Source organism: Onychostruthus taczanowskii, unplaced genomic scaffold, assembly GCF_017590055.1.
Source record: "Onychostruthus taczanowskii isolate IOZ18803 unplaced genomic scaffold, ASM1759005v1 scaffold43, whole genome shotgun sequence".
Classification (NCBI taxonomy): Eukaryota; Metazoa; Chordata; class Aves; order Passeriformes; family Passeridae; genus Onychostruthus; species Onychostruthus taczanowskii.
The window spans coordinates 1,585,852-1,599,747 of NW_024501792.1; the positions used below are offsets into that span (position 1 = coordinate 1,585,852).

General features: G+C 49.9%; 3 protein-coding genes across 4 annotated transcripts; 1 reads left to right on the top strand and 2 right to left on the bottom strand.

The window, feature by feature from the left end:
- The first annotated feature begins 550 nt into the window (after positions 1–550).
- Positions 551–4,254, top strand: IL18 (interleukin 18). Its single transcript, XM_041413938.1, has 6 exons — positions 551–791; positions 1,676–1,749; positions 2,349–2,357; positions 2,849–2,986; positions 3,739–3,884; positions 4,009–4,254. Exons 2-6 carry the CDS (start codon positions 1,683–1,685, stop codon positions 4,252–4,254), a joined length of 606 nt encoding a protein of 201 aa, XP_041269872.1. The 5' UTR covers positions 551–791; positions 1,676–1,682.
- Positions 4,255–5,411: 1,157 nt separating this feature from the next.
- Positions 5,412–9,041, bottom strand: SDHD (succinate dehydrogenase complex subunit D). Its single transcript, XM_041413936.1, has 4 exons — positions 8,963–9,041; positions 8,408–8,512; positions 7,232–7,376; positions 5,412–6,042 (listed from the first exon to the last, which is right to left on the bottom strand). Exons 1-4 carry the CDS (start codon positions 9,006–9,008, stop codon positions 5,877–5,879), a joined length of 462 nt encoding a protein of 153 aa, XP_041269870.1. The 5' UTR covers positions 9,009–9,041; the 3' UTR covers positions 5,412–5,876.
- Positions 9,042–9,663: 622 nt separating this feature from the next.
- NKAPD1 (NKAP domain containing 1) lies at positions 9,664–13,130 on the bottom strand. Of its 2 annotated transcripts, none has more exons than XM_041413829.1 (5): positions 12,987–13,130; positions 12,137–12,237; positions 11,798–11,950; positions 11,273–11,326; positions 9,664–10,882 (listed from the first exon to the last, which is right to left on the bottom strand). In XM_041413829.1, exons 1-5 carry the CDS (start codon positions 13,053–13,055, stop codon positions 10,357–10,359), a joined length of 903 nt encoding a protein of 300 aa, XP_041269763.1. In that variant the 5' UTR covers positions 13,056–13,130; the 3' UTR covers positions 9,664–10,356. The 2 variants fall into 2 exon arrangements, with proteins under 2 accessions (XP_041269763.1, XP_041269762.1); XM_041413828.1 differs by having other exon boundaries at positions 11,798–11,953.
- Between the last annotated feature and the right edge of the window lie 766 nt (positions 13,131–13,896).

Below are 13,896 nucleotides of genomic sequence, written 5' to 3' on the forward strand. Positions count from 1 at the left end.
CTTGGCACAGCGCCGATCCTGAGCCCGGCAGCTCCGCTCTCATCGCCCGGCTGCAGCTCCCGGGGAGCCAGGAAGGAGCACCGAGGAGCCAGAAAAGAGCACCGAGGAGCCAGAAAGGAGCACCGAGCGGGGACCAGCAGCGCGGAGATTCCATCCCAAAGCGGCTGTTCCCGCAGGGAGCCGGCATGGAAGCCGGGCTGCCACGGGCAGCACCTACCCCAGAGCTGCTGGAGCAGCTGACATCAGCGCGACACCGAGCGAGCGGGACAAAGCCACCCTCGGAACCCCAGATTTGCATAAGGCGCTGGCTCCTGCAGCGAGGAGGGGAAATGCCGTGCGAGAAATGCGGACGTAGGCACAAACCTTGGGAAAACGTCCCGATTTCGGCCGCCCCAGCCGCTATAAAACCCCTCCCGGCAGCGTTAAGGCAGCGCTGGCTTCCCTCCGGCTGGGGCATCCCCGGTGGCAGCGGGGACCTGACCCGGGGTGGCCTTGGCACAGCGCCGATCCTGAGCCCGGCAGCTCCGCTGCTGCGCCTGCCGCGGCTCCCATCGCCCGGCTGCAGCTCCCGGCGAGCCAGGAAGGAGCACCGAGGAGCCAGAAAAGAGCACCGAGGAGCCAGAAAAGAGCACCGAGGAGCCAAAAAGGAGCACCGAGGAGCCAGAAAGGAGCACCGAGGGGCCAGCAAGGACCCCCGAGAGCCACCTCCGCTCCCAGCCCGGAGCCCGCGCTTGCCCCGCTCCCTCCGGCGGCCGCCTCTGCTCCCGGCCGCATCCCTGCAGTTTCTCGGGGTGAGTCATTGCAGGCCGAGTCAGGAGCTCCTTTGAGCTTCTGCGTTCCTTTCAAACGGCAGAAGCTCTAAAAGCGGTCCTCGGTAAAAGGTCTAGATAGCCATCTTTTGCTACTCAAGGTTGGGCTTGATGATCCTGGAGGTCTTTTCCAACCTTGTTGATTCTGTGATCAAGGGAAGAAGCACAGTCATTTTGTTCTACCCATTAAACCAAGGGCCACTTTTTCCTTTAGTCCTGTGTCAAAAGTTCTGCCTCTGCTTGCCCCTGGGCTTTGGAGTAAGAGAGAGCTTTGAGATTTATGTGCTAAGAGTGAGATGTGCAGGGCTGGGTGTTGTGGCATCTCGTTTCCAAGGCGTGGATGTGCATGTTTGCAAACAGAGATGCTGCTGGGAGCTTGCTGTCTCTTCTGTGCAGCTACAACTTCATTAAAAACATGAAATACAAAGAGAAAAAAATCACTCAAATACATTCCTTGAAGTGCGTTGTTACAGGGACAAAGAAAACCACGGTGATTCCCACCCTAATCCCTCTGGGTGTGCGTGTTTACTTATGTTTATATTGCTCACTTTTTATATAAAAGGTTATTTTCAGCTGGTGAGAAAGCTTTGGAGCGAGCTGGGTATTTTGATTGCACAATCAAATCCCCATGCAAGAGCCAGATCTCCCCATTGTTCACCTGGTTTTAAGACATTTAATATCTTTAGTGTAAGGGATGACCTTTCTAGGAGCAGTCAGAATGGGCTGTAACTTTTGGGTATTTTGGAAGCTCATGCTTTTCTAGGGGGAACCTCATAAGATCAGTGTGTGCAGGCTTAGCTTTTATCCCTTTATGGGGTAAGAAGCATCGAGCTTAACTCTGATTCCTCTCCCTGTGCTGTGGGCAGGGTGAAGATGAGTGCTGAAGAGATTCTGGTGCGTGCAGTAGAACTTGGACAAAATTTCTGCCTCTATTTTGACGGTAATTAGAGCATTTAATAACCTTTTCTGATTGAATACCGATTTAACACAATTCCTTTGTCGGCCTGATTTCACCTAACTTCCCCCACAAACTTCAGTTTTAAGTGTTGTTAGCCAAGTAGCTGAGTCAGAGGAATACTTGTTGCTTGTACAAAAAATCCTGGGAAAGGACACTCAGAAGCTTTGGAATACTGGGAGTGGACTTGGAGTGGGCGAGTAATGGAAAAGTCAGTTAGAAAACAGTTTCTTGTTTAAAGGCAATTTGTAGTGAGTTCTTCTTGTCCTTTTGCTCACTTGAAGGCACTGCTCAAAACCAAAAATTTGCATGCAATTATTCCTCAGTTTTAGGCTTAGAATGACCTTCTCACCTTTAAATAACCCTAAAAAGGCATTTTGCATACCTAGGTTTGGTGGTGACTCCAGTTCTCAAATGACTGGGTTTTCATTTGTTTTGCTCTGTAGTGACAGCAGCTCAGCCTTGGTGGCACGGGGCTGTGGGAACTCGTGGGTGGCTGCCTGGGCACAAAGTGACTCCTTTTGCGTGGGCAGAGCTTAATGTTGTTTTTCTTTCCTTTTTTTCACTGCTCACTTGGAACCAAGACGACGATGGTAAGCTGAGAACTCGTCTTTCATGATTTTGTTACTCATTTCATACCTGCTAATCCAGAGAGGACAGGTTTCACACTGAGAGTGGCTGCAAAAAGAACAGAGCTACAGCTCACTGCTACTTGTGATGCTGATGCTGCTTTAATTCCTCTCAGGACACAGGGTTGTGGCTTCCCTGACAGCACCTTTCAATGCACTTTAATTCTTGGGCAAAAGAGAACTGATGCTTCTGAGTTCTCATTAACAAACACAGCAGCTTTTCTTCCTTGTATACATAAATTTCTGTTATAAATAAACTTCTGCTTATAGAAATAAATTTCAGATTCTGGGAAATCTGCTTCAAGCAGAGGTGTAAAAGATGATGTGTTTGATATCATTCTGAGAACTCCTTTCATGTGCCATCCATAATGCCAGGACTAAGCTGGCAGCAAGCTGTCAGGATCTGAGGAGACAACAGCTAAAACATGAAGAATTTTGCTTTATTTTTCCTGCAGAGCTGGAGTGTGATGCCCTGTGCAAGGACAAGACCCTGCACCGAGTGCTGAGGAACGTGAACAGCCAGCTGCTGGTGGTGCGCCCCGACCTGAACGTGGCAGCCTTTGAGAATGTGACAGACAGGGAGATGCAGTCTGGTAATTTCCAAACAGACAGAAACCATCACCACCTTGATCCTGAACGTGGTTTTGTTCCTTGTAATAAAAGCCCAGTGGTGGGATTGAGAATAATGACTTGAAACTTCATTTCAGAGAAGGAAACTAAGCTGAGAGTGAAATTTTGTGTCTTGGCATTGGTGATGGATGAGATTTCTGGGTTAGACCAAAGCCTGCAGGATGTCACATGCAGGAAAAGTGCTGTTAAGATTTTTGCTTGGCTCTGATCACAAAATTCATAATTCCCCCCTTTTTCTTATGCTGGATTACAAAAAAATCACTTTAAAATTCAAACAATGTATTGGCACTAAAATGTCCTACTTCCTTCTAATAATATTAGCTATAAACTCACTGTTTTGGCTTTGACTTTTTGAGGTGTTTCAGCAATTTATTTACAACTCTATTTATTGCCCATATTTATTTCTGGATCATCCTGTATCCAGCCATGCTCTCATTTACAGATAGCCACTTCCACATGCCAATCTCAGTTCCTGCATGCTCCCAAAAGGGTCTGACCCCTCCCCACACTGCCTGGTGACCTTGCTGCACCCTGGTTATTGCCTGATTGAATAAAGCACAACCAGAAGCCATAAAAATTCAAGTCCTGGCTCTTCTGTCAGGAAAGATATCGTGGTGAGACAGCCAGAGCTGCCAGGGGAATGGTAAAACATCACTGACTGCAGTTGTGCTGCTCCCTTGGAGCAGGTTTTCAACAATAACCCATTTATTTCCAGGCAAAGGGATGCATTTCAGCATTCACTGCTACAAAACCACCACACCCTTAGCTGGGTTGCCCGTGGCCTTCAGTGTGGAAGTGGAAAACAAGAATTACTACATGTGTTGTGAGAGGGAATGTGGAGAAATGATCGTTAGGTTCAAGGTAAGGGTCTGCTTCCCTCTCCTCATCTGTACAAATCCAACAGGCACAATTAACCACTCAGAGCTGGAATAAAGCTGGTCAGGGCTCGTGCTGGGATTAACCTGCTCCCTTTTTCCTTCCTCAGGAGGGAGAAGTTCCCAAAGAAATTCCTGGTGAAAGCAACATCATCTTTTTCCAAAAGACATTTACATCTTGCTCCTCCACGGCATTTAAGTTTGAATACTCAATGGAACGAGGAATGTTCTTGGCCTTTGAGGAAGAAGGCTGCTTGAGAAAATTAATCCTTAAGAAACTGTCAAAAGATGAAGTGGATGAAACCATGAAGATGAGTTTATGTACGTTCAGTCAGAATAAAAATCACAACCTATGATGGAACACTTCAACAGTTTTAAAATACACTTTGGTTTTTTTGTTTTGTTTTTTTTTTTTTTAATAAGAGAAACTTTAGTCTGTCTTTACCCAAAAGTAATCAGTTTAATGTTTTAACCACTGTCAGTACTTATTAAAAAAATAAATGCAAGTTTTTGGCAAAAGGCCAAGCATGTTTCCCAGTCAGACAGAATTACACACTGAAGAAACAAGACTGTGTATGTCAATATAGTCCTGCAGAATCTGATCCCTAAAATCTTTAATGCCTGTTGACCCAACAGCTTTTGAATCAGGTTTGGACTTTTCCATTGCCAAACCTCTCAGATGATGAATTTCTCACCCCAGCAGCTTAAACACATCCAGCTGCATCCTGTGTGAGGAAACCTCAGACACTTTCCATGAGAGACCCTCATCCTGCCCACAGGGACTTACCCATGACTCACCATCTGCACGCTCCTCCTCCTCCTGGGACAAAAACAACACGTGCTGCCATTTAAACCACACCACAGCACCATAAAAACTGGCCAGCCACCTGCTTTTGCTAATAAATAAAACTCCCAATCCACATTAAAAAGAAAAATCAGAAAGTCTTGTAGAATCCAAACAGTGACTTGGTGGTTCTGTTCATTGCAGAGTCACTGATGGTAACTCAAATTCTCTTCCTCTCACTACTAATAGTGCCACAAAAGTACCATGGGAGTGTGGAAAGAGTTTTCTACTCCTTGGCAATGTGAAAGTCAGACAGGATTAAGCAGGAAGTTAAAAACCACAATCTCAGTTCCCCCCTAAAAAAATCCCTTAAAAAACAGAACATTCCCTCAGCCTCCTCTTCGTTGTCTTTTCTGTCACACAGGGCAACACAGACCAGAGTATTTAGAAAATAAACCTCAAGAAAGTGTTGCAGATGAACATAAAAACCTTGAAAGTTGAGTGTTCCTAAAGCAAATCTGAAAAGTATTTTTATTCTATGCCAATCCTTGTTGTGTTTTCTAAGGGACATTAATTATCCTTGTGTTAAGTCAAGTCTAAGTCTCCCCTAAGTATTAATTCATACAAATATTCTTCATTTTATGAAGTAAGGCAGAGCAGACCTATCTACAGAGAAAACATTTTAGGTAACCCAAAAGCAGTAAAAATGGTTCAGAAGCACACACAAAATTTCTGTAAATTCTTTATTGCATGGATTAAGAAAAAAGTATTCCCTTTTCTACATCAGCTCCCAGGGTCCAAAGAGTTACAGGGTCTGCCTTACACACTGATGTCAGAAGAAGCAGTTCAGTTTTTCACAAGCCAACCTTGTTTTACAGAACAGGAAACCAACCAACAGTTACAAAAACACTCATTAAAGCTGGTATTACAAGGAGAGTTCCCTTTAGCTATGCAGGTCTGCCTCTGGTGTAACTCATTCATCCCAATTTACAGCGCAGCTTGAATCCACTCGCCCTCACTGGACATTTTCCAGCTCAATCTGCATTTAAACCTGCTTTTTCTCTATATATTCTAATCTAGCTCTGAGCCCCCTGCAGGCTCACTGGGGACCCTTGGCTGTTCCTTTGTGGTGCAGGATGTTGCTCACAAGCTGATGAAGCAGAGGACAATCGTGTGTGTCGGGGCTGGGGCTCCTCAGAGGCTCCAGAGCATGGCCACAGCCTTGCAGATGCCCACGTCGTGGTAGTTGAAGTGGCAGAGGCCAGCGAAGGTCAGGGCAGACAGGATGTACAGCCCCGTGTTGGCCACTTTAATGGGGACATCTCCGTGCACATAATCAGTGATTACCTGGCCCAGACCCCTAAACAAGAGAGAAAAGCTCAAATCAGCAAAGCTCACTCACTGAAATCCATCCCTTTGTGCCCCCGTTCTGCCAACTCGCTTTTTTCCCCCTGCTGCCATCAGCCTATCCTGAAGAATGCTCAGTTACCACACAGAAAGAGGAAGAACCTGTTTCAAAACCAAAACAAAACCTTCCAGATTCTATTGAAAATACACAGATTGGCTCAGAGTTTTCTTGAGGAAAACAACTGCTGACCACACCTCTCCAAACCGAATCCTTGGAATCTGCCTTCTTATCTGACTTCCAAGGACTGGAAAAGAGGAAAACCAAGGAAATATCTGGGACCAGCCATTGTAACAAAGACACAGAAGACTCTTGGGTACTCATTTAGATTAGAAGAGTGACAACCAAAGAAATTAGCACGTTTTCAATTTTTTCAACATCTGGAAGAGAACTCCTGTCCAGATTTGAACTATCCAGCAACACGAAACACGGGATGCTTGTTTTGGGAAAAAGCTCCCAGTCAGAGCAAGAAAAGTGCAAGAATCCCTGGCACAAATTCCTAAGGGCAAAACTGAGGTTTAAGAAAACCTGACACCCCCCAAGTACCACAGAAATCTGCTTGATCCTTGTGGCAAGGAACTCCCAAACCAGGATCACCTCAGGAAGGCGGATGCTGCCAGCCTGGCCAACCATGCAGCTGGATCCACTCCTAATTAGCCCTGTCCCTGCTCTCATTAAGGATCACAGCAGAACTACACTGAGCAAACATCCATCCAGGAATAAAGGAAATAATCATCCAGGTCTCCTTAGTGGAATATTTGCTGAGAGCTCTTTACTATGCAGAACCTCATCACCACTGAGATGTACAAAGCCAATGCACGGAGCTTTAGAGGCAGAATAATTTTATATTATTTTTATACAGATCTGTTCCTTCTGTTTATGAAACACTGGCTCTTCCACGGGCTAAAAACATCCAGGATTCTACACTTCCAGCAGCAAGGAAGTGCTCTTAAGACACTACAGAGATTTTATGGATTCTTTTTCTGACTGAGAGAACAGAGAGAGAAAGGAAGACTGAAGTACGACCGCTCCTGCCACCGAACGTGGAGACCAAGGACTTTTTCCAGCTGTTTTACACTAGACCAGGATGAGGTCTGGAGGCACCCCACGTGCTTTGCTGTGAGCTGAGCCCTGCTGTGCTTACCAGTGGCCGTGCAGGGTGAGGGCTGCAGCCAGGGAATAGTCCACGGCCGGTCCAGGGCACAGGTAGGCTGCGGGGAGCAGCCCCAGCAGCAGCACACTGACCGCTCGCTCCCCTGTCCAGTGCAGAGATGCAGCCTTGGAACCGCCTGCAAGGAGAGACATTCTCAGGGAAAAGCCCCTCTGCCAAGGGCTGGAGGGATGGCTTTGGAAGCTGGAGAGTTTGCAAACCAAAACCCTGCATGAGCAGTGCTTGGGAGCACAACGGGAGCATCAGCCCAGGCTGAGACCATCAAGAACTGACCCTGTGAAATTATCAACGCAACGCCCCCGAAGTGCTCAACTAACACACAGATATCCATCCACCTCAACCAAAACACAAATGTTTTCCTTCGTTTTGGCACGGAGAAAAGAAATTTAGAAAGTGACAAGATAAGGAAAGGAAAGGATCTGAAGTTTGGACTTGGGCAAAGTGCAAACTGAAGTGCTATTAACTGGTAGAAATGCTGCTGAAGGTCAGGGTACACACACTCCTCACAGGCTGAGGCACCACAACTGCACCATCATTTATCACAAATAACATCTCTGCACAGTCACTGCCCTGTCTGACAACGCTCAGCATTTCACAGCTTTTCCCTTAAATCAGTGGGCATTCAGGATTATTTTTTCCTTTGCTGGTAACACCCATAACCACACATCACCCAACAAGACACCAAGAAAACCACTGCACCACATGTGAATCTCTTCTGCTCTTTGTTACAGCTGCCACTTAAACCCTCCTATAGTGACCCAAAAAAAATTATAGACTCAGCCTGGTTTGGGATGGGAGGGACCTTAAAGCTCATCTTGTTTTTAAGTCCCTGTGTGGCCATCAGGTACCACCTGTCACCTCTGTCCTTTATCCCTGCACTGCTGTTGGTGCCTTGAAGCACTAAGCCAAAATCTGCTCCTATACAGCCCATTGTTGACAGAATCACAGAATATTCAGAAGTTGGAATAGACCTGAAGGATCACCTAACCCCAACGCCTGCCATGGGCAGGATGCCTTGAGCTAGACCCGGGCGCTCGGGTTCAGCAGCTCCAGGGATGGGAAAAGGGTCCTGATCCCGGGAAAACGAGAGTCCCGCCCACAAACACGGCCAGACAGACAGACAGACAGACAGACACAGAAGGGCCGTACCGTGTCCCTGGCGGGGCGGGCCGTGGCTGTCGCGGGCCGGAGCGCAGCGGGCGGCGGCGGCACCGAGCGCGGCGGGGCGGCGGAGCAGGGCCGAGCCGAGCAGAGCTGCGGGACAACGGGGGCGCGGCGTGAGAACCCCGCGCTCTCCGGGTCCATGAGCCACCGTGGTCCCGCATCATCCGAAGGTCCCGCACCCTCCGGAACCTCGCACCCCCCGGGGTCCCGCAACATCCAAGGGTCCCGCACCCTCCGAGGTCCCGGAGCCACCAGGATCCCGCACTCTCCGGGGTCCATGAGCCACCAGAGTCCCGCACGATCCGAGGGTCCCGCACCCTATGGGGTCGCGGAGCCGCCAGGGTCCCGCACTCTCCGGGATTCCGCACCATCCGAGGACCCCGCACCCTCCGGGATCCCGCACCCTCGGGGGTCCCGCACCCTCCGGAACCCCGTACCCCCCGGGGTCCCGCACCCCCCGGAGTCCCGCACTCTCCGGGGCCCCGCACCCCCCGGGGTCCCGCACTCTCCGCGGTCCCGCTCCCCCGGGGCCGCGCTCACCCAGGGCGGCCCCGCGGGGCCGCGGCCGCAGCAGCGCCAGCGCCATGTCCGCTCCAAGGGCACCGCGCCCGGACACGGAAACGCTCCCGAGCTTCCGCCGCCGCTTCCGCCTCCGGGGCAGCGGCCCCGCCCGGCCCGGAGCGGCCGCCGAGCTCCGCAGGGCAGCGGTGAGCCGCCAGAGAGCGGCGGATGGGGTTCAGGGAAGGAATCCTCCGCTGTGAGGGTGGGCAGGCCCTGGCACGGCTGCCCCATCCCTGGAAGCGCCCAAGGCCAGGCTGGAGCATCCTGGTGGAAGGTGTGGTGCTCAGGAACTGGAATGTCTCTAAATTTCCTTCCAGCCCGCACCATTCTGTAATTCTATAATTCTGTCTTAAACCCCGCAACAGGTTCTCCTTACCTGTGTGTTCACTGCTGAAACACCTTGGTACACACCTTAAACACCTCCCGTTTCCACTTGAAGGGAAAAAAGGAACAGCAGTCAGGGCTTGGAGTGAGGATTTGGGGCCGCTGGCACTGCTTTGTGCTTCTCCAGGACACAACAATCGCCCCACACATCCCCAGTGCCCTGATTTCATCTCCTGCAAGTGTGGTCAAGCAGAAACAAACAGCACAGGGAGAACACAGGCACCACCCAGACTCCCAGGCCCGTGCTCTGTCCCCGGGCTCTGCTCCAGAACAATGACAAAAGCATCAAACACATCTGGATGTATTTATTTTATTAAAAGGCTTGGCTGTTTGCTGCAGGGAGAACGGCCTGGTACCAGTTTCTCCAGTAACACTGGGCAGAGCAGAGACAGGACACAACACCCACCAAGGCCTCTCTGTCAGCACAAACGGTTTCAGCATCCCCATGGAGAAGGAAGGAAGGTAGACACAGCGGCCAGCCCACAGCAGGCTCTGCACAGGAGTCTAAACCAGGCAAACCGGTGGCTTTTGTCACCATTAGAGAAGTCACTGCCCCTTCAGCTGGAATGGGAGCATTCCCTCAGCTCCCCTCCGTGTCCAGCTGACCCTGTGCATGCCCCCACAGCTCTGCTTTTGGTGGAGGATGGGAAGACAACGCTGCCGTGGGGGTTACAGTGACATTTCCCCTGTTACCAGCTTGATTTCTCAGCCTGTCCCCTCTCCTACTGGCCATTGTTTTGGTGAGCCAAAGAGCAATCTGTTCACACATAATTTAAGGAAAAAAACAACCTGATCACAGCCAAGCTGGCAGGAGGAGCCCACCCGTGGGCCAGGGAGGTGCTGTGCTGCAGTGCTGCCTGGCGAGCCCGAGGCTGCCCAGGCTCCTTGCTCCCTGTGGGCCGGCAGCGTGCGTGTAAACCAGCGCTGGAGCAGCGCTGAGTGACAAAGACCTGCCTCTGTCCTCCCCTCCTGCTCTGCACGCAGACCCCTCAGTCCTCATCAGAGCTGTCCTCGGATTTCTCATCCCCCGCCACCTTCCAGTTCTTCCTCTTGCTCCTCTTCTCCGGCACCTCGCTCGGCCTCTCGGGCACGGAGTTGTGCCGCTTCTTTCTCTTCCTCGGGGGCCGTTTCTCCTTTTTCCCCTCGGGTTCAGTGTCCTCCGAGCTGCTGGTGCTGGAGCTGCTTGCATGGCAAAAGTCACTCTCCTGCCCAGAAGAAGAGGTAGGTTCCTTGGCAGGCACTTTCCTGGGCTTTTTCTTGCGCTTGTGTTTTCCTTTCCGGGTGCTTGGAGTCTCCTCTCCTGAGGCCTCGCTCTCCCCCCGGGAGGAATCTGTGGAACTTCTCTCCTGCTCCTTTTTCTTTTTCTTCCTCTTTTTGTGCGAGCGCTTTTTTTGCTTCTTCTTGTGGGATTTCTTGGTTTTTTTCCTTTTATGGGACTCGCGGGCTGTTTGCTTCCCCAGGTGGGATCTCTTCTTCCCATTGACAGCATTTTGCTCATCTCCTTCCTGCTGATCACTGGAAAAAGAACAGGAGGTGAACTGAAAGCCACTGAGTGATGAAACTCATTTATATCCAATCTGTAAGCCTAAAAAATATTGATGATTCTGCTGGGTGTAGGTTAAAAATAATTAATTCTGTCTTAAAATGTTGTTTTTCCACTCTCCAGGATACTGCAAGAATTTATTGGCCTCCCAGACTCATAGATTTTGGTAACTCCAGCTAAACCTGAATATCTTAATTACTACAAAAGATTCACACCACATTAATGGATTTGAGTTTGTTAACAGTAATGCTTTGCATTCAGGACTGATGTCTAGTCAAAATTCAAAACTCAGTTTGTAAAATTCCCTGCAGAACTTGTCAGAAGGCAGATGCTGGATCCATCAGTAAGGGTGTCTGCCTTACCTGTCTGTGTCAAATTCTTCAGGGTACAACTCTTTGTATCCACTGTGCCCCCACCTGTAAGACAGCAGAACCATCCATCAAAAACAGACAACGTGTTTGAGGACAGAAATGCAATTCTGAAAAGGCAGAGCCACAGAATGGATCAGAATTTAGTCAGGGAGGAAGGAAATAGGACTGGTGTTATTTAAATACACCTTATGTTCTCACATCACAGCTGATTTCATTAAATCTAACCCTGGACTTGTGTTTCCTGAGGTTTTTTTAAGCTTATTGGGCAGAGTAATAAATATTAAGCTTAGGGCTGGGCTTTTGGTACTTAGTGTGCCTTAGAAACTCCACAGATGAGCTCAAATGGGTTATTCTGTGGCATGGCAGAAGTTTGTACATGTTATTCATTCTCAAGATGAGCTGAAGCTCTATTTCATCACAGCACACACCAAACAGAACACGTGTCATTTTTTGGTACAGGGCTCCAAAAAGATGTTTTAATTACAACCACAAAACACAATGAATTCCCCCACAGACCTGTCTGGCATGTTGGCTTCACATTCATACAGCTTTTTATTCCAGGATCTGGCCCTGAGGAGATCGTCTTCCACCAGGTCAAGGAGCTGTGGGTTCCTGGATTTCCAGTCTGCCCTGTGCCCCTCCTCGTCGAAGCCATCGCTGCGCATGCGGCTGCTGAGGAGAGGGAACAGCTCCTTCAGGGGGGAAACGCCTCCCCGAGCCCCCCAGAGCCCCCTCACTCACCTGGGACCTCCAACATGTCACAGTGAGCACACTGACATCGGGCTTAAGCAGAGGCTTGACCTCTTTTCAGGGAGTTGTTAAAGAGAAAATGAGTATTTCTGTGGTGTATCTCACCTGGAGGTGTCTGACAGCATTCTGCTCTGCCTTTTCCAGTAAGTCTCTTCTGTCTGCTTCTCCCACTCCCTTATTTTCCACATTTCTGTCTCTTCCTGAAGCTGAAAGCCACAAAAAGGGAAACTACTTTAACATCAGGGAAAACTCACAGTCATGCAGCACCAACCTCAACACTCCTGCTAAGGAAACTCACAGCCACCTTTCCTACCATCCCCCAAAAAGGATTATTTACACATATCTGTATCCAAAAGAGAACTTCCTGGTGGTGGTTAGACCTGCTGAATTTATGATTCATGAAATAAGTTTGCTAAACTTAATGGAGTTGCTTAACCCTGCACTAAAATCCTGCTTGTGCACGCAAAGTTCAAATTGTTTCATGCAATTAAAAGCACATACACAGTGCAACAAACAAAATAAAACAAAACCTATTGAGGATTTGCTACTTTTTGAGTAAATACAGACATACTCCCGGGGTGACAAACGGGGTGAAACCGAAACTCGGGGAAAACCGGAACGGCGATAAACCAAAAGTGACCCCGAGGAGGTGGCGGATTTACCAAACTCCTCGGATTTCTGCCCAACACTCCGGCTCTCTCCTGCAGGATCAGCAGCGGGGCACGACGGTGCATTACCGGGTGGCATGTCCCTCACGGTGTCCCCACACACCGGGATGTCCCTCACGGTGTCCCCGCATCACCGGGATGTCCCCGCACACCGGGATGTCCCTCACGGTGTCCCCGCACCTCACGGTGTCCCCGCACACCGGGCTGTCCCTCACGGTGTCCCCGCAGCCCGGCCCGCCCCGCTCGGCCCCGCAGGCCCCGCTCGGCGCGGGCGGCCCGGGCCTCACCTTGTTGTGCGCTCCGGTGTGGCGGATGACGTTGCGCAGCAGCACCTTCCCCACGGGCACGCGGGACATGCTGCGGGCGCTGCCGCGGGCGGCCCCGGGCGCGGTGCCGGTGCCGGGGCTGCCGGTGTTTGTGGCGGCGGGGCCGGGCCGNNGCGCGCGCCGCTTCCGGCGCCGTCTCCGGGGCAACGGCGCCGCCATGGCCGTGAGGGCCGTGAGGGCCGCGGGCTCCGGGCGCCCCGAACGGAGCCGAACCGCCCCAAACGGAGCCGAACCGCCCCGGTACCGCTCCGGTACCACCCGACCCGACACCGCATCCAGCCCCGCGCTGACCCCGTGGCTCGGACCCGCCGCCAGAGCTGCGGGACACCGCGATGGGCCCGGGACAGCAAGTGGCTGCTCTGAAGACATCCTCTTTTGGGGAAAAAATACCGCAAACTAACGCAAAAATTCCCAGAAACAGTGGCTGGGTAATGCTGGAAACGATGTAACTCGTTAATAGTTTGAATCCATTACTTAACTAATAAAATTTAAGTAATGGTTGAAATTCAATTTTAAGTAACGGTTTAAATTCAATTTTAAGTAATGGTTTAAATTTAAGTAATGTTTTTAATAACATTTTAAGTTTTAATCAATTTTGAGTGTTATTTATAATTTAATGTATTGTTTTAATTACCATTTAATTAATTGTTTTCCGTAATCGTGGATATTCTTAGCCAGCATTTAGCAAAGCTGTTGTGAGATACTTCTGCAGAAACACAGCTTGGGAAAACAACTGAAACTTTTGATGTTTTGGCAGATTACACAACAAAAGCCCAGAGTGAAAATTTTTGCTAGGAGCGGGGTTAAGGGCGTTTTTAATTCACTTTTTACTCACGAGGGGTGAATATCTCAAATGCCTTTAGAGGTGCAA

Coding starts and splice junctions, on each gene's coding strand:
- IL18 (XM_041413938.1), top strand. CDS start 1,683: ATGAGTGCTGAAGAGATTCTGGTGCGTGCAGTAGAACTTGGACAAAAT. Junction 2,987..3,738: donor AGACAGGGAGATGCAGTCTG/GTAATTTCCAAA, acceptor ATTTATTTCCAG/GCAAAGGGATGCATTTCAGC. Junction 3,885..4,008: donor AAATGATCGTTAGGTTCAAG/GTAAGGGTCTGC, acceptor TTCCTTCCTCAG/GAGGGAGAAGTTCCCAAAGA.
- SDHD (XM_041413936.1), bottom strand. CDS start 9,008: ATGGCGCTGGCGCTGCTGCGGCCGCGGCCCCGCGGGGCCGCCCTGG. Junction 8,513..8,962: donor GCCCCGCGGGGCCGCCCTGG/GTGAGCGCGGCC, acceptor GTTGTCCCGCAG/CTCTGCTCGGCTCGGCCCTG. Junction 7,377..8,407: donor CCCGCCCCGCCAGGGACACG/GTACGGCCCTTC, acceptor CTCTCCTTGCAG/GCGGTTCCAAGGCTGCATCT.
- NKAPD1 (XM_041413828.1), bottom strand. CDS start 13,055: ATGTCCCGCGTGCCCGTGGGGAAGGTGCTGCTGCGCAACGTCATCCGC. Junction 12,238..12,986: donor ACACCGGAGCGCACAACAAG/GTGAGGCCCGGG, acceptor TGTGGCTTTCAG/CTTCAGGAAGAGACAGAAAT. Junction 11,954..12,136: donor ATGCTGTCAGACACCTCCAG/GTGAGATACACC, acceptor CCCTCTCCTCAG/CAGCCGCATGCGCAGCGATG.